Source organism: Microtus pennsylvanicus, chromosome 3 (assembly GCF_037038515.1).
Source record: "Microtus pennsylvanicus isolate mMicPen1 chromosome 3, mMicPen1.hap1, whole genome shotgun sequence".
NCBI lineage: Eukaryota > Metazoa > Chordata > Mammalia > Rodentia > Cricetidae > Microtus > Microtus pennsylvanicus.
This window is the reverse complement of record NC_134581.1, coordinates 95,996,228-96,016,103: the sequence shown is the minus strand read 5'-3', so window position 1 is coordinate 96,016,103 and position 19,876 is coordinate 95,996,228. Positions and strand designations below refer to the sequence as shown.

The 19,876-nt window shown below is 41.2% G+C and overlaps 1 protein-coding gene across 1 annotated transcript in view; it reads left to right on the top strand.

Annotated features, from left to right (window-relative positions):
- Npsr1 (neuropeptide S receptor 1) overlaps positions 1–19,876 on the top strand; it is a 182,366-nt gene that overhangs the window by 23,477 nt on the left and 139,013 nt on the right. Inside the window, exon 2 of the mRNA XM_075967962.1 lies at positions 9,978–10,110. Within this exon, the coding sequence (XP_075824077.1) occupies positions 9,978–10,110 (133 nt within the window). The remainder of the gene's footprint in view (positions 1–9,977; positions 10,111–19,876) is intronic.

Here is a 19,876-nt window from a genome sequence, read left to right as displayed (position 1 = left end):
AATAAAAGATACCATTTTCAGAAGTTTTTAGATACAGGAAGTGATAAAACGTTTCAGAGGAATGAGTTGTACTTTGGCATCATCTAGTCAAGGATTGGTGTGGTTCCTCATGCCCTGCCATCCCATACCTATGCACACCTATAAGAGGTACACAGAGCATCACTGCCTCTAACAGCTGCAAGCCATGTGTCTATTGAAGTGCATGGAAGAGATCAACTGGACATCTAGGGATATTTTTTCAGTAGGTAAATCGCTTGCTTGCAGGCATCAGAAATTATGTAAAAACCTGAACAGAGTTAGTAACCTGCAATTCCAGTCATTTACAGGTGGAGACAGAGAACAGGCTGAGTGCTCCAGGTTTAGTGGGTGACTCTGCTTCAGTTTAAAAACACGAAAGGAGCATAATCAGGAGAATAATCAAAGAATGCATCCAACATCAACTTTGTGTCTCCACACATACACACAAGTGTGCGCACGCGCGCGCGCGCACACACACACACACACACACACACAGAGAGAGAGAGAGAGAGAGAGAGAGAGAGAGAGAGAGAGAGAGAGAGAGAGAGAGCTGTATATATATGAATACCCATAGTCATACACAGAAAATAAGAAAATTATTTAAAAATTGGAATATAGTCATAGAGCAATACTACGCAACAATAAAACCCTACAACCATTCAACAAAATTGATGACCCTTATTACAAACCAAACGGGCTAGCGTCTTCGATTGAGACATGTCTTGAATGTGTCCTCAAAAGGTTAATATGCAAACTTCGTCTCCAGAGTGGTAATGTTGTAGTGGCTGAACCTTAATGAAGTAGGACAATGTGGCAGACAATTAAGCTATAATAGCTTAATTATAGTGGTGACTGAAAAGAATTGTAGAAGAGAATTGGTCCCCATGGCCTGGCCTATAAATCATCCTCGCTTATTGTCTTACCATATGACTTCCCTCTTATCAATGTTCCCACCACAGTGGTGTCTGCCAACTTGTAATGTAGCCAGGAGCCCTCACCAGAGCCAAGCAGATGCAGATCATATATCATGCTCCTGAATCACCAAAGCTTTGGGTAGGTGAATTACGTCATGTATTACCCAGCATCAGGTACTTTGCTATAGCAATCAAAAGACAAAGGCATGAAGCATATACACGGTCTGCATGGGGGAAATGCCTTGGTTGGTAAAGTGCTTGCTTCACAAGCACGAGGAGCTGAGCTGGGATCTCTAGGAGGAAGGAGAATGTAGACAAGCAGACCAGAAACTCTAAGTATTTGTCACTCACCAAACAAGAACACATTGGTAAAAGAGAGTTCCTGTCATTGTGAGGACCCTGGAAATGCTCATTTACATCCTTCAGCATTGGGCAGAACTACCACACAGGTTAACCAGTAATTCTGCAATGTCATTGGATTCTGCTACTTCTTTGATTTCAATCTTTCACATCTGGGGATGGATTTTCTTGGAATTAAATGCATGTATGCATGTAATAGATGTTTGAAGATCTATGATTTTTTTTAAAAAGTTAAAATTTCATGAACTCTCCCAATAGACGGTCAGTTTAATCGCTTTTAATGTATCTTAATATTAAAAGGCAGGTAGTTACTAAACAGATCAGAGGAAGTGATTTTTTCTACTATTATAGTCCAAACAACAGAGCAAGCAAACTAACTTTGATCAGACTTCATTTGAAAATGTGTGTGTTTTCCGGTGCTCTCACCTATGAGCCTGAGAACACAGCTCCCTTATTTGGCTGCTAAGAAGATTAAATAAGGGGATATATGTCGAATGCCATGCTGTTCCTATTCAATATACTGTGATGTAAGAAAAAAGCCACAGGGTTATGTAGCTGTTAAGAGGTCAATTCTGACACCTCAGTCAGACATGAGTGATTTTAGTGTCTTTTTTCTGTTTGCATATGTGTGGTAGTTTGAATGTGTTAGCCCCCATAATCTCATAGGGAGTGACACTATTAGGCCATGTGGCTTCGCTGTAGTAGGTGTGGCCTTGTTGGAGGAACTGTATCACTGTGGAGACAGGCTTTGAGGTATTTTGCTTAAATTGTGCAAGGCGTCACAGTCTCCTTCCTGTTACCTGCAAGAGGCGGGACTCGTCAGCTACTACCTAGGCACCACAACTGCCTGCATGCCAACATACTCCCTGTCATGATAACAATGGGCTCAACCTGTGAAACTGTAAGTGAGCCACGCCAATTAAATGTTTCCTTTACAAGAATTGTCATGGTCATGATGTCTCTTCACAGCAATAGAAAATTCAACTAAGACAATATCTTATCATTTTTATAACATGTATTGATGAAATTTTTATTATTATGAGAGATCCCTCAAGGTGCTCTCATCAGCTTCTTCAAATCTGATTGCCACAGCAAACATGATGCCCTTGCATGGAAGTTTAGTCCAGCCTTATTGCTGCTGCTACAACCCAGGTCTTTGGATTTTTAGCTCAAGGAGGCCATCTGAATGGCCCCAAACTCCTGGCTTCCTGTTTCATTTCTTGACACTGTATCTTGGATGCATTGCCATCTCCTACAGACTAAAGGTCTGCGCTGTCCTTTTCTTCCCAGAACCTGAGTGAGTGGCAGATCTATTTTTCTTTTGTTGGAATGGGAGGTCCAGCCTTTTCTCTACCTCCTCATTCCTGGAGAATAAGATGAGCCTGGCAGGGTTGGATCAGACTGATGCAAAGTTGTGCACTCCCAGTTATGATGAGCCCGGGAATAAGTAAGCAGCCTTACTTCCCACATAATTTTACACATGGTCAACAGCAGTTCACCTTGACCTTGGGTAACTTTTTTAGGGTGTGTCAACAAATGAAGGGGAGCAAGTCCACGCAAATATAAGGAAGGTAGAAGTGTGCACAACCTTGCAGGTTCTGTGCTCTTTCCCCTGTGGGTGAAGAACAGCAGTGCAGGAAGTGGAGAGTGTCCTTTCCTGGATTTTTCAATGGTATCCAAGTACAGTGACCATCCCAAAGAGATAGTAAATCTAGAATCTCTAGGTGAGACAATGGAGGAGGCAATTGGTGACCCACTCCCTTCTTACATTAGGGTTCAGATAAATGTGTTCCAATGTCCAGTGAGTGCAGTACCTTAGAGATATCCAGGGGCCTCCTATCATAAGATGTTAAATGGCCCAACTCTAGTGTCTTGAGATAGACTAATTGCTAAGTGCTGATTGTTCATTGGGGTATATCATTTATTTTTGAAGCACACACAATGTCACACTCAGACTAGGGTTAGCTTTTACTATTAATAGGGTTATTTTGCTATTAATAAGGTTAGTTTACTATTCAAACCGTGGCACTTTGAGGACAAAGGTCAATTTACATAATTATTTGGTGAATGCTCATACAAGGATCATCCTAAGCAAACCATACTTTGAAGTTACTGAAGTTATAACCCAAACATTGAGAAATACTTTCCAAAGGCCTCCAACACACACGATTCTTTCTCACTGTGATCATAGTTCACAGACAAGAATTCTTTACGAGAGATTGTGGGCTTTTCTGACAGCCTATCAAGTTCAGAGCACACAGGACAGGGCGGGGACTACAGAAAAGTCTTTCAGAAAGACATCCATACTAGAGTCCAGCACTGGAGGAATCCATCAACTCTTGCAGTTTCTTCCAGAAACTGAGCACGAGCACTCTGTGGCTCCATCTGCCATGCCATGCCACCCGCCCAGGGTCTCCTTCACCCTTTCCCGACCCGCATGTGCTACTCTCACCATCCTTCCTGGCAGGACAGCACACAGGGACTATATTCAGGACGTAAACACTTGGGCCTCCTCCCGGACCTCTGGGGCATCAACGTCAGTCAACTCCACAAATGCACCTTCCAAGCAAAACCAACAGCTCTTACATCCTTCTCCAAGTTGATCTACAATGTTTAAAAGATAAGTTCTCTATGATCAAATCTACTGTTCATGCCCCACTTCCAGCACACCATTTGCTGAGTGGGGACTATCAGCATGATGCATGGTAGGGCCCCTTTTCTGTATAGGCTTCTGGCAGAGAGTTGTTTGTCTCGCTCAACACAGCATTTCTCTAACAAAACTGAATTTCCCCATTAGAGTCAAAACGATCCTTTCCAGGCTAATAGCTTTACATCCCTGGGCTCTCTTGATGCCGTTCATAGGAAGATGACTTTCGAAGTAGCAGACTATCTAGACATATAACCTCTCTGGTGAGGAGAGGACAAGAGACAAGGCCTATGACTTGGCAGTTAGCAAGGAAGTGATCCTTTCAGTGAGAAATGACAAACATATTGGATTAAGTTATAGGTTGCCTTTAGCCTTCAAAATAACCAAGATCAGCCCTCTGGTTCTCTCACTCAATTCTGCCTCCCTCGTCCCTTCCACTACCAGTGTTTTCGCTCCTTTTTCTTTCACATTGTGATGGTTCCAAGGCCCTGGCCTAACCAGAAACTTAGGTCTCCATTTGTAAATCCAGGGTGGGGAACTGAAACATTAGGCAATACATTCTAGGATTCACAGACCTGCTAGATTTATCCTGGACATCTGACGTGGATAGAGACTTGTAGAATATCCTTAGAGACTTATAGAATATCTTGAGTGTTAGAATTCAGACATTATGCTGGCCCCTGTCACCTGGCAGGACGCACCCAGGCAATATTTTGGCCAACTCAGGGTCCTGTGACTGACAAATCTCTCATAAGTACATAGGGGCAAAAGGTCCCTCTAAGACACAAGCTCCGCCTGCTCCTGCTCTATTTCCTACTGCAGGTCCTTGTCTCTTCATCTTCCTTTTTCTCTCTTCAACCTTTATCTCAACAAAACCCCCACATAGTTCTGCCTTCATGGCGTGTCTGACCCACACATACCATGGGCTCTCACTTGCTCTGTGGCCCCTTGGCAGGAAGGTTGAGGATTTAATCTGACAACCAAAGAGACCACATTCTGCTGAGAAGATGCAAGTGGGTAAAATAATCTGAGTCCACCCAACTCATTTCCCAGTGTGCTCCACTCCCACAGCCTTATAAGCTTCTCAACATTTTATATTTACTAGATGTGTGTGTGTGTGTGTGTGTTCTGTGCCAGAGGTTGACCTCATCTTTCTACATTCTCATCCTTACATTTGAAAGCATTTTTGTTAATTCACTGAGAATTTGATACAATGTACTTTGAACACATGCCCTCCCCTTTCCCAACCTCACACATAACTTCTACCCTCTACTCCCTTCCAACCCAGCTTTGAGATTTCTTTTTACTCACCCCCATTGAGTTTGGTTTGTCTTGTCTGATTAACATCTTAGGAATGGAGCCTGCCCTGGCATGTGGATGACTTACAGAGGTCATATCTTTAAGGAAAACTGGCTCTGCCTCTCCTGGAAGCTATCAATTGTCAGTAGCTCTACGAATAGCGGTGGGATTTCATGCCCACCTCCCCTTTGCATGTCTAGCTTGAATTTGTGTAGGTTTCATGTACACTGTCACAGCTGCTATGAGTGAGCATAGTGCCCTGCTGTGTCTAGAAAAACACTCTCCCCTTGAAGTTACCCACCATCACTGGCTCTTACAGTCTTTCTGTCCCCTCTTCTGAAATCTAGTCAGTAGGGGTGAAGCATCCAAGTAAGGACAACTTGGTTTCTCAAAGTTCTGTGACTCAAGGACACACAGTCTTTAGCCGTAGGTTAAACCTATACCAAATGATTATCTAGAAATAAATTTTGTCTCAAAATCTATAAGTTCACTGTCATTTGCTGATCAGTGAATTCTGTAGATCTCTCTACCTTCCTAGAGCAAAGATTATAGACATGTACCACAGTGTCTAGCTTTTACCTGTGTGCTAGGAGTCATTACTCACATCCTCATATTTTCACCAACAGCGCTTAACCCACTGAGCCATTTCCCCATCCTCCATTAGCCCATTTTGTTACATTAATGGATGGATGTATCTGTGCATGTGTGTAATGTATGTATGTATTATATGTGTATATTTGTATACAAGTATGTCACAGCACATGGGTGGAGAGTATACTCAATTTGTTGGAGTCTCTTCTTCTACCATGTAGGTCACAGAAACCAAAGTCAGGTTTCCAGGCTTGACAGCAAATGCCTTTACCCACTGATCCATCTTTCACTTCCCGTCAATCCATTTTTAAGTAAAATACTTTATTCTATTGTGTGAACGTATTACTCTTATTTAGCCACTTCTTTTGCAGAGTCAAACAAGCAAGTGATACAATATGTGGACCATAGTAAATAACAAACTCATATACACACAACATAACATGATGTATTTGTTTTTTCATGTATATGTTTATAAAGCATTTTTCAAAGCATTGGAAGGATATACACTATAATCAAAATTATTTTTGCAGAGAATTGTATTTGCTATAAAGAAAAATACATGAGTAAAGTCTGAAAGTTTAGAAAGGATATCAAGAAAGGGACACTTCTTAAATCATGAAAGAAAATAAAAAGCTATATTTTTTTCTGGTTTTAACTCTGTTATGGCTTCCAACAGCTATGGAGGATATGTGAATTCAACTCTCTGTGTATTGAAGTAGCAAGAAGAATTTTTGCTCTTCTGAAGAAACCAGCATGTGTTATCTCTTTGATACAGTGGCTGTAAATCTGGACTTTCTTTTTAATTCCACGGTCAGTTTCTGTAATGGAACTAGACATGGCTAGGCACTGAGTACATTTCTTGCACTGACCAACTTAGGAAAAGTAATTTTAAAAAATTGTTCTAGGGAGAGGGGGTTTGTAACCTGAACCAGTTCCCTGTTTTCTTCTGTTTAAAACTTCATTAGCATAGCCTGGAAATAGTGGGGTGTACCTGTAATCCCCAACACTCCAGTGGTAGAGGCAGGCAGATTTCTCTGAGTCAAGACCAGCATGGTCTACATATTGAATTCCAGGCCAGTCATAGATACACAATGAGAACATTTCTTAAAAGAAAAGAAAGAAAGAAAAGAAAAACAAAAACAAACCATAAATACTATATTACAGTGAGTATGTAAAGTCCCATGGGAAGCCACACGGCTTCAGAACAGCCGCTCTCACTGGACAGAACTTCGTTGAGATGTGTGAATTTTGTATCTGCCTAGTTTCAATGTGTAGTGTTTTTTATTTGCAAATCCTTTTCAATAATGTTTTAATTAATTATTGGATAGGCAAAGAAATTAAATAAAAATCACCAAAGCTTCCTAGTATAGTTTAACAGGATATATAAATTGCCTTGCTATCCATAAAGTATTGATGGGGGAGAGTCTTCTGTTTTGTGTTAATTTTATTGGTTAAATAAAGAGACTGCCTCAGCCCTTTAATAGGACAGAAAATTAGGTAGGCGGAGTAAATAGAACAGAATGCTGGGAGAAAGAAGCCGAGTCAGTGAGTCGCCATGATTCTCCCACTCCAGACAGACGCAGGTTAAGATCTTCCCTGGTAAGCCACCTCATGGGCTACACAGATTATTAAAAATGAGTTAGATCAATATGTAAGATCTAGCCAATAAGAGGCTGGAACTAATGGACCAGGCAGTGTTTAAAAGAATACAGTTTCCGTGTAATTATTTCGGGTAAAGCTAGCCGGGTGGCAGGACACAGCCCCGCCGCTCATATCACAACAAAGTATGGCTTTAAAACAAAATAAAATTATGAAAATGTCAGGACAGCAGATGAATCTGGATAAAATTATAGAAAGTGAACTGACCGAGATGCGAACAGACACATATCACAGATTCTTCTCCCCGCTGGGAGCATGGCCTCTAATAAGATTCAGTTATATGTGCAGGTCTGAATGTGGGCATTAACTAAAAAAAAAAGGAGTCTTCTTAAGAGGAGGAAAAGCTGTCTAGGGAACCGATTGCCAGGAGAGCAATGGGACTCATGGACATGACAGTGGGAAGCTAGTGCCTGGGGGAGAAGGCATGACAGTGGGGTTAAGGAAATGGAGGAGATGGGAAGGGAGGATTCAACAAAATACATTTTGTTTGAAAATATCATAGTGAAACTAATGTTTTGTGTGCTCACTAACACTAAGAAGCATTTTGATGGTGTTTACCTTGGAATAGGGGGTTGATTAAAATAGGAAGGGAGCCAAAAAGGATATGATCTGCATTGTTCTGGCTTCTTAAAAACAATTAATTTTTCTGTTATCACATAATTTAAAATTAATTTCTGTGTTAAGTAGAAAATGGTGTTAGTACATAGAGAACTAGCCACGGTTCTGCAGTGAAAAGATTATGAATGTGAGTGTATATAAAATTATGGTCTTGGGCTTCAGCTCCTGAGTTTGTTACTTTACAGTGAGGTGAAGAACATGCACTCCGTATATTTGTGTGTGTATGTATGTGTGTGTGTATGTGTGTACTTGTATGGTGCTGAAGCTACCACCCACAGCTCTGTCAAGGCTAAGCAAGCGTTTGACCACTGAGCCAAATCTACAGCTCCATAAATGGTGCTTTGAATTTTGAACACGGATATTTTCCCCTGGGCTAGCAGGTATGCAGTTTGACTTTCATTTATCATGCTGGGTGGGAACAAGAGAGCATGGTGCCCGGTGAACCACACTGTCATGAAAGGAAGCAACTGTTTCCTATGATTTTCCAAAACATCACGTATGATATTTAACACTTTCTCATAAAATAGATTTTATGCTAGGTAATTGACCTGTGGCTCAATGTGAGTGTTCTGAACACAGTTAAGGTTGGCAAGGCATACTATGATGATTGATGTGTTAGATATACAAAATATAGTTATGAAGTGATATTTTCAACTTTAAAAGGGTTTGTAATTACATGATCCCACTTACTGTACAAGGTTTGCCCATATTGTGGAGGAGAATCCCCGTCATTTAAAATCGACGAACAATGGATGCTAATCACATCAATAAAAATACTTGCCTTCAGCATCTCAGACTTATGTTTGGCCAAGCAGCTGAATTCCAGAACCTAGCTACATAACACACTGAATTTAGCCACTTGAGATTTTTAGCTCTTGGGCTGCAGTCCTGGTCTGCTCCACTCTTAAAATGATCTCTCCTAGACTGTTTGGACTGATTTGGTTTTGATTTCTGGCTTCCTCTGGCTTACTGTAGGCCCATGTTTTTTCCTGACAAGTCTTGCACTATATCTCACCTTGCATCTAGTCTATCACAGTTCATCTGTTTATTCTCTGTTATGGATGTCAAGCAGATAAAAAGCTTCATTTGAAGTGATCATGGAAAATATCTTCTGAGGGACTTGGCATTTTAAGTGAGTGGCATCCCTGCTCTTCTTTTTAATTAATTATACATCATCCAGCAGAACTTTAATATTACCATCTTGTGAAATTTGTCAAAGAAAAGAGAGAGAGAGATAACCCATAATCATACTACCTAAAATAACCACTGTTAACATTTTAGTGTATTTTACTTCTTTCCCTATGTGTGTAATTTTGCAAAATTGTAATCATACCCAGTATAAAATTTTTTCATGTTTTTCCACTTAAATATTATACTGCAAGTATTTTTAATGTCACTACCAAGTCTTCATCACTTCACCTTTGATAGCTGCACAATAGTTCACCAAATCAAAGAGTTTGGTTTACTTATCTATCTTATTATCTTCAAACACATTTTCCTCCCATCTTTGTGGCTGTAGTATTCTTTTATACATCCTGACCTCTCACATGAAGTTAAAATTACTTGGCCAAAGAAGAAGAATTTTCATTTGGGTCAGTTTATTCTACTGCTTATATAAAGGAGTTGAGCTTCCCTGGGCTGGGGAGGAGAAAGGAGTAAAGAGGGTTCAGAAAAACACAGTCTACTTCCAAGCAAGATGCCTGTAGCAGTCTTCCCAAGAAGCACCTGGTCCTTTATCTCCTTTCTTAGAAGCTACTCTGTTTCTTTCAGACGGAACAGCTGATGACCCCAAGCAAGGTGCCTGTAGCAGCCTTCCCTGGAAGCACCTGGTCCTTTACTTCCTCTGTTACAAGCTACTCTGTTTCTTCCAGACTGAACAGCTGATAACCCTGTGGGTCCTGTTTGTCTTCACCATTGTGGGAAACTCTGTTGTGCTGTTCTCCACATGGAGAAGGAAAAGAAAGTCCAGAATGACCTTCTTTGTGACTCAGTTGGCCATCACGGGTAAGTGACTGTACCAGCCAGAGACAAGAATGCTGTATCCAAATTCCTGTAGTGTCAGTAAGTCTGATAGTAATTTCTGTAGGGATACAAATGCTATGTTGGAACCATTTTCTCTAATGAGTTAGCACCTTTCCATGTCCATGAGACTCCATTATGGAAACAACTTTTTATGTTAGCAACATGAAAATGACACTTCCAGTGTCACCACAAAGATCTGTAGGGTTTCGTCCTTCCTACACACAATAGCCTCCCTAGTACAGTATGGTCATTTGATCTTTTCATCCCATTTTAAGAGCACAGGAAACATCCTTCCTAGAAAACCAACCACAGTGATCTATATTTACTGACAAAATGTGACATTTCTAGACCTTTGCAGATTAAAGTCTATGGACATTGCTTTCAAAATACAGGTGATGTGAAACACCTCTTCTGGAAGTAGCATGAAAATACGTTGATAGCCAGGATTTGAAAGATCAAATATGGGTGTTGGGAACGTCCAGCTCAAGAAGGGTGAAGACAGCACATCTGGAAGGGAAAGGGAGAACTATACCAAGGAAGGAATTGCACTCTGGAAGGAAGGTCCCGGGCAGATGGCACAGCGGTAGAGAACCTGTTTAAATGGAAGAAGAAGGAGTGGTGAAGGAGAAACATTGATCCACAGGCCAGAGAGAAAAGGGCAAGTGAGGCTCACAGCGAGTCCATGCACAACCTGGCGTGGAGCCCAGGGGTATGCTAGCAAGAGGGATACCAGAGTAGTTTTATTGGGGTTAGATTATTGGAAAAGTGTAAAAGAAAGAAGTGTTGTTTGTCCTAACAGGAACAATGGTAAATCTCCACAGGGACTGCTAGCAAGTCTCAGTGGGTGCTGTTTACTGCTTCAGCTGCAATATGACTACGGGTTTCTTGGGAATTTAGGTTTGAGTCACAGTATGAGAAATAAAATACTGTCATCTTTCTTTCTCTTTGGCTGGTTTCACTTTCCGTGAGTAGCTTTCCTCAGCAGCTATCCCCCAGCCCTGGTGTCCCCAACATCTTAAGGTCTCCAAGGCAATCCAGGCTTCAACGTCACAGCTTCATGAAATAGGTCTCCATTCAGGGACACCCTGACATATGTCTGGCCTCTGCAGCTTTCCTTAGTTTCAGGGACAAATTCCATAGTCCCTTTTTTGTCTATCCTTAACTCCAGATCCACGTGACTAAAACTGTCAAGTTCTGTTGCTTACTAGGGCTAAGACTTAATCCCCCTTATCAGTCACATCTTCACTAACTTTCTGTTTTCAATGGTTAGAAAAGGCTTGCATCAAACTCAGCTATCTGCCAGCCTCTACCTTCCTGGGACAGACAGTCTCTTCTCTCTAGTCCCTTCTCAGGAACACTTAAGATTGTTCCTATTGTTCCTTCCTGAGTGATATGATCCCCCTCTCTCCCCCTAGAAGGGTGTATTTAATTCAATGGAAACCACTCACCTTGTGGCAGACCTCTACTCTTGCCTGTGGAAGACTACTTTTATTATGTTGATTAATGTGAGAAGTGGCATCCTATTTGAGAGAGGACCATCCTTTGGGCAGGAGATTATGGTCTGTGGAAAATGAGGAAAGGGAGCTGAGTACAACCATCCATCCCATCCATCCCATCCATCCGTCCATTGTTCAATGCTTCTTAACCAGGGATGCAAAGTGACCATTTGCTTCAAGTTTCTGGGGCCTCCACTTTCTTTCCAGGAAACCCGGAAATGTGCATCAAAGAAGCCATCTTCTCTACATGGTTTATTTAATAGAAATAGAAAAAGAAATGAAATCAACAACCCAAACCCCTCTTTGAATTTATTGTCTATCCCATTTCCAGTAAGTCTGGGTGCTTGAATTGTACTACTTGAGTTGTGAGAAACAACACCGCCATTAAAAATATATGAGCAGTTAAAGGGCCCTCTAGTTGAGAAGGTGAGGGTGTGATGGAGGAATGTTCCTGAAGTCTCTCAGGCCAACAGAAGTCACATGCTCACTCTCAGTGTTATCCAGCAAATGCTAAAATGTGACAGACCCCAAGAGAGGGTGATGGAGCTGCCATTCATTGTGTTTCTCTGACTGCAATGTTGTAACCCACACACTAAAAGAATTGTGTATTCCCTTAGAGTATGAAAACTTAGAGGTAGAAAGGATAGCAACCTGAAATTTATTTTTTTCTTACAAATGACAAAGGAACAATTGAAATTTTATCATCTATTACCAAACAGGGAAGATACATGTCCTATTTTAATTCATAGTCTGATTAACATGGAGTTAATTTATCATGGTGTCATGAGAATTTTTATATATATATATTTTGAAGCTTTTAAAGGGTTACAGCAGAAATATTTCAAGTGAAGAAAGATTTTTGAACACACGGAATATTCCAGAAGTCAAAGATTGAGGTTTAGGGTCCTAATGTGATATATTGTGGAAACCATTGGAAGGCCCACACAGACCAGGAGCTGTGATCTCCATGTCATTGTCAGCCAAGGTGAGAAGACGTGAGTGAGGATGGAGGACACAGACCTATGCAGGCACCATTGAGGAACCCACTCTTAGAGACGTTTGCTTCTCCCGTGTCCCTGAGGCTCCCCAAAGTTTCTCTAGTGCAGAGCCCCTATAAGTTTTGTCCCTGGCTGCCTGTCTCCCCTGCTCCTTCCAGGTTTCCTGTGAGCCCCGACTTCCATTCTCATAGACATCCCATCTTCATCAGATCATGTGACCTTAGTGCATGCAGGCCCTAACTGAGTGCACACCTTTCCTTTGTTTTCTTTAAGATTACCTGTAGAAACATGAATTTTTGCGCTTAAATGATAAGTGAACATTTGAAGAAACATAATGAGATCGTTGAAAAGCAAATACCTTAAAATTGTGTACTTTATGCTCTCACAACTGTCAGCTGCCAGAGAATTTCTCAGTTCTATGTTGTTCCAACCCTGAGTCTTACCTTTACTTTTTAAAACATGTTCTTCTATTTCTAAATGTCTATTATCATATGTCAAAGAGTTCTAACTTTTCTTTGTATTTTACTTTTGTCTTCTTTTTTACTCTCCACAATACCATACGCTTTAGATTTCAAAGTCGATGGGTGCCTTTTATAGAGAGAAAGTGAGTTCCTGTCTAAGGAAATAACACCAGAGCCAGTTACAGTAAGGGGCTCACCAGCAAGCACATGGATTCACATTTATGCTTAAAATTCTCATGGCCAAAATGAAGCCCTTCTGAATTATTTTAAATTGTGAGGTGCATGGTTCCAGCTATGAGCATATTATGTGGTCTTATGTCAAACAATTTAAACTTGTCAGTTTATACTTAATAGTATAACCAATAATAATTAGAACAACTTTTAAACTTTTTTACAAGGTAGCCATCAGTACTAAAGCAAGCTCAGACTTGAGGGCAAGCAATACATACTATAGAAATAATTTTTTAACCCAAAAGAGTTATAAAATGCAGTCCTTAATAAGTGCAAAAATAGACAAATTTTTACATAGTAAGCTGTGTAATATACACTTAATCTAAAGAAGGTTAGTTTAAAAAGGAGTTAAAAATATTGGAATTACTAGACCAGAAGATAGGCTATACCAACAGTTGCATTTTATACAGACTAAATAATCAAACCAAAATAACAAGTTCATCATGTATACTTTAAAAATTATCAGTTATAGTCTAGTCATAAAAGATGCATCTCAATGTAATACACCAAAGGTTAAAATTTAAAGGAAAGAGAAAAGGATTGTGAATCAGTATTGGCTAGCTTTCCATTACTGTGACAAAGCAGACAATTATCTTATCAAAAGAAAATCAAACATTTGTTTTGGTTTATAATTTCATAGGCTCCAGTCCATTGTGACAGGGCTGTGTTTCCTTTGGGACTCTGATGAGACAGAAAATTATGGTGGGAGCATGTGAACAAAGACCTGCACAGTTAACTCCCAGTGGCCAGAACAAAAAGACTGATAGGAGGAAACAATACCAATCTTCCCTTCAGGGCAGACACCCAGTCCTTCTACTAGGCTCTGACTCCTAAAGATTCTGTCACCTCAAAGGAGGACCACAGGTGAGGGATCAAACCTTTACCAGCATGTGGGCTTTGTAGGAACATTCACGGTCCAAGCTACAGAAAGTAAGTAAAGTGATTAAAAATAGATAATCTCCCTGAGGTAGAGACAAAGTGTTGTAATTAGGAGCGGCGGGGCTGTATCCCGCCACCCAGCTGCCCGCACGGCTAGCTTTATACCCGAAATAATTACATGGAAACTGTATTCTTTTAAACACTGCCTGGCTCATTAGTTCCAGCCTCTTATTGGCTAGCTCTTACATATCGATCTAACCCATTTCTAATATCCCTGCAACACCACAAGGTGTCTTATCAGGGAAGATCTTAACCTGCATCTGTGTCCTGTAGGAGAATCATGGCGACTCCTTGACTCAGCTTCTTTCTCCCAGCAATCTGTTCTGTTTACTCCGCCTACCTAATTTTATGTCCTATTAAAGGGCCAAGGCTGTCTCTTAATTTAACCAATGAAATTAACACAAAACAGAAGACTCTCCCCTATCAACAAAGCAGTGCCCACTAGGCTAATTCTCAGTGAAGCCATATCTCACAAAAGACCCCAGAACTGTATGTAGGTCTGCTGGTATACAACCCAGCCTGGCCCCAGATTCCAAACATAAGGTCTGCAGTACAACTCTGCACTCGAGGAGGCAGGTTTGCCGGAGACTGAGACTCTAAACCCTCGATATTCTAGTTGTAACATGATATGTCCTGCTGGGTGTTGTATTGACATGGGTTTGTTATTGTTTCTCTTTCCCTGTTTCTTAATTTTGGAATCATAGTATCTACTGATGACTTCCCCTTTTTTATGTTTTGGAAATATGCTACCTATAGTGACTTCACAAGTTTGCCGCTGACAGGGGACCTGCTGCAGGAGGACACACACCTTGTCTTACCCATTTAGATTAGACTCAGGTTTGGAGGGTGTTTTGAGTGAAATGAACATATTTCCCATGAGATAAGGATAGTCAGTTTTGAGAACTGAGAAGAATTTGGGGATGGATCCATGGTGTTAATCAATGCCCAATGCCATCAATGTGGAACCTTCCAGAGGTGACTGGGCCACAATGGCTCCACCATCACAAATAGGTTAAGATATTATCATGCGGTAGAGTTTCTATTTAAAAAAAAGCTAGTGTTTCTCTCTCTCTCTCTCTCTCTCTCTCTCTCTCTCTCTCTCTCTCTCTCTCTCTCTCCCCCCCCCCCCTCTCTCTCCCTCTATGTGTCTGTCTGTCTCTCCTCCCTACCTCTTTCATTCTCTGTCACTCACAATGATACAACAAAACCGCTGTGACCAGATGTTATCCCTTGATCTTTGACTTCCCAGCTTCTCAGCTGTATGGAAATAAGTCTCTATCTTTTATAAGTTATCCAGTCTCAGGCATTTTGTGACAGTAGCATCAACAGACCAAGATAATAAACACAGAAAACCAACTGAAAGAAGACTCTGCAGCTACGTTCAATGTTTATATATTCACAGTTCTTCTTGTGCCATTCTGAGATTCTTGAACCCTTCTCTTTGTCTTGATAGTTGCTTTGGAGGAACAGAAAGGAAGCTAAGAGGGCTTCTAAGGCTAAGCCTAATCTATTGACCAACAATTTGGCTTACAAATTTGCAACTGTATTCCTCTTGAAACAATGCATCACATACACACTCAGAATTACTCTTGATGCAGTTTATTTGCAAAATATTTCACACCAAGGCAGAGCAGAGGTTTCAATCTCAGATGCCTTTAGGGGTGCAACAGAAGATGAACACTTGTGAGACAGGCACAGTGGGGGCCCAGCTGGGTGCAGCGAGCACCCTGCCTAAGGCATTCAGACCCAATTTTTCTCAAAGACCCTGCTGATCACACAAAGTGCACACTGCACATGATGGCCATATTCAGCCTGAGGGTAATCTGCTAATAACCACAGATATAAAATTAAAATTAAGAGCTTGAATAGCTTGTGTTGTTATAAAAGTCTGGCACACCAAGCATAGATAGCATCTGCAGGCCACGAGGGTGAGGAGTGAGCTGTTCGGTTTGGGTTGTGCAGAATGGAGGACAGAGATGGAGGCATTTAATATTTTCAATGGTTTGCACAGACTTCATTTGAAAAAATGTAAACATCTATTGTCCATATTAACCTTGCCACAATAGTATCTCTCCTGGGTTTTTAATTGTAAGGTTTAAAAATAAACCTGAAACCCTCTGTGCTCAGTGACCCTAACAGTAGAACTAAAAATGTAAAGGAAAAATTCCTACCAACAATAGTGAAAGCCTTGGTGAGGATCACCCCATCATCTAGGTTAAAGAGAAAAACCCAGATCAGCTCATATATACTGAGCACAGGGATTCTGGTTGGAACTCTGTGTATTGGGTTTCTTTACAAAACTTAAAGAGACTGGACCTGAAACAGAGGTTTCTGGTTTAAGCTCATCAGGGTGAGCTGTTCTTACTTAAAGGTCCTGATATTAGGATGTTCATGCAAAGAAGAAGCCAGCAAAAGCAGCACTATCATTTATAGGTGATTTCCTCCTGGCATCAAGGAGGATATTTTAATTTAAGGGGCTGTATTAGTTATTTTTCTGTTGCTCTGAGAAAACACCATGAGCAGAGCAACATACAGGAGAAAGAGCTTATCTGGGATCCTGGTTCCAGAGGGATAAGAGTCCATCGTGGCTGTAAGTAGCAGGTGCAATGGTAGAAGCAGGAAGCTGAAAGCTTGCATTCTCAACTATAGCAAAAAAAATGAGAGGGAAGTTGGGGGTGGTTGTTTGAATATGAATGGCTCCCTAAGACACAAAGATTTGGATGCTTAGTAGCCAGGTGGATGGCACTATTAGGAGGTGCCACCTTGTTGGAACAGGCATACCTTTGTTGGAAGGATCATGTCACTAGGGTAGGTTTTTGGGTTTCAAGTGCTTAAGCCAGGTCTCTCTCTCTCTCTCTCTCTCTCTCTCTCTCTCTCTCTCTCTCTCTCTCTCTCTCTCTCTCTCTCTCTCACTCTCACTCTCTCTTTACCTGTGGCTCTGAATATAGAACAATCAGCTCTTTCTCTAGCATTGCATCTGACAGCATGCCACTATGCTTCCCACCATGATGAAAATGGACCAAAACTCTGATGTATAAGCCAGCCCCAATTAAATGTTGTGGTCATGTTGTCTCTTCACAATAACAGAAACCCTAACGCAGACAGGAGTTGGTTCCAGAAGTAGGGTAATGTTGTGATAGACCAGACTGTGCTTTTGTTTGGAGGAATGTGGACTTTGGGATTTAGGATTAGGAAAGCAGTTGAATGATTTAAGCATGAATTAATGGGCTATATTAGGAGCATGGAGGACAGTGGTGCTTAGGGTGATTTGATGGGGCCCGGCTCAAGAGGTTTCAGAAGAGAAGAATAATAGTATGTGGTCTAGAGGCTATTCTTTTGACACTGGCGAAGAATGTGGCTGATTTCTGCCTTTGTCCAAAAAAATATGTCTGAAGCTAAATTGAAGAGTTATGGATTAATAGCTTTGGCACAGAGTTCCAGACATCCTAGTATTGACTGTAATCCTAGCTCTCTGTGGTCAGACATGCTTATGAAATCTGTAATGAGAAACAGCAAGCTAAGCAAGGAAACACAAACAAAAAATGTACATTTGAGGATAAATGGAGTACCAAAAAGTGTAATGGAGTTAAATCCAGTGCACAAGGAGATAAAAAATATTTAAAGAAAAGCCTGATCCTAAATGGAATATAGGGAGAGGTGGCCCCAGAACAAGACCCCACCCAGCTAAACTTCCAGTTTGTGAAAAGGAATTAAGAAAAGCTAGGGCAGGGTTTGATGGTACATGCCTTTAATCCCAGAGCTAGGGAGACAAAGGTAAGTGAGTCTCTGAGTTTGAGGTCAGCCTGGTCTACAGCTTGAGTTTCAGGCAGCCAAACTTAGGCAGTCTACAAAGCTGAAAACAGTTGGAGATCTGAAGAAAACTTGGACATCAGACATGGAACTGCAGAGTTTGGAGTGTGCCCAGCTGGTTTTCAGTCTTGCTTTGGTCCAATGTTTCCTCTCGGCTCCACTCGCTCCCTTTCGGACTGACAATGCATCACCTGTGCCATTGTATGTTGGAAACATGTGATCTGTCTTTTTATTTTGATTTTACTGGAGGTTGCGGTTAAGAAAGTGCCTTGAATTTCCAATGAGAATTTGAACTTTGGACTTTTAAACAGAGTTGAGACTGTAAGAGAACATGAGGAGTTTTGAGATTTTACTGAATGCATTTTTACATTATAATATAGCTATAAAACTATAGGTTCTATAGATTGGAATGTGGTGGCTTGAATAAAAATGACCCCACCCCTCCGAGACTCATAGATTTGAATGCTTGGTCTCCAGGAAGTGACACTGTCAGTGCCACCTTGTTGGAGTAGGTGTTACTTTGTTGAAGGAAGTGTGTCACTGGAGATGGGCTTGAGGTTTCAGATGCTCAAGCCAGGACAAGCACGTCTCTCTTCCTGCTGCCAATGGATTAAGATCTAGGATTCTCAGCTCTTTCTTCAGCACCAGGTCTGACTGCATGCTGCCATGCTTTCTGCCATGATGACAGTGGACTAAACTTCTTAACTGTAAGATAGCTCCAATTAAATGTTTTCTCTTATAAGAGTTGCCATGCTCACGGTGTCTCTTCACCTCAATAGAAATCTTCACTGAGTGTTTCTTATTAGAAACCTTATAAAGACTCAAATCTTGCCCCCAGTGATACACTTCCTGCAGGAAGCCTCCACCTCCTCAAAGTTCCATAACCTCCCCCAAAAGACCTGCATCTGGAGACAAACAGCTCAAGTGCCTGATCTTATGGAAGGCATTTCTCATTCTAGCCACCACTGACATTGCTTCTCTGCTGCTAAGTAAAACAGCCCATCACCGAGGGAAGTCAGGGCAGGAACTCAAGCATGACCTTGGTGCAGAAACTATGAGAAATGTTTCTGCTAGCGTGTTTGCTCCTGTGCTGACTTTGTTATATGCCCCAGGGTCATCTACCCAGGGACTGTGGGATGGACTCTCCTGCCTCTATTAATAATCAAAATTCTTTCATCCCAATATATGCCCACAGGCCAATCTAGGCAATTCCTCAATCAAGGCTTTCTTGTGAGAGGACAGGTTCACATTGAGTTGACAATAACTACAGTAGGGCCTGCCATAACAAAAGCACTATAGTCTAGTTTAAATAAGGATTTAAATAATGTAAGTTTGCTACTTGTAGATTCATGGCAGCTGGGAACCCAACACGAAGGTCAGGTCTTGATCAGGGCTCTCCTCCAGACTTGCAGATGGCTATTCCTTGTGTCCTCGCATGACCTGTTCTTAATATGAGTGAATATACAGAAAGAAGGAATCACTGTCCTCTTCTGTGGCTTTTTTTGAAGGACCTACCCATGTCACACTGCTTAACCTTTATTATTTCTGTAAAGATGCTATCCTCAGTATACCAGCATTGGGAGGTAGGGCTTCAACATAATAGTTTGTAGGTGGATTTACATATGCTAATTCCGTCACGAATGGAAAAAGCCAAGTGAATCAGAGAATTACAAATGGCTCAGATATAATGGAATACAGTTTGAGAGACCGGAGATCCTAAAAGACAGGTCCTGTAATAAGAAGTAAGCAAACCTTGCCTGTACTCTGAGCATATGTGTTCTGCTGACTCCAATCAGGGGGTTGTTAAAAACCA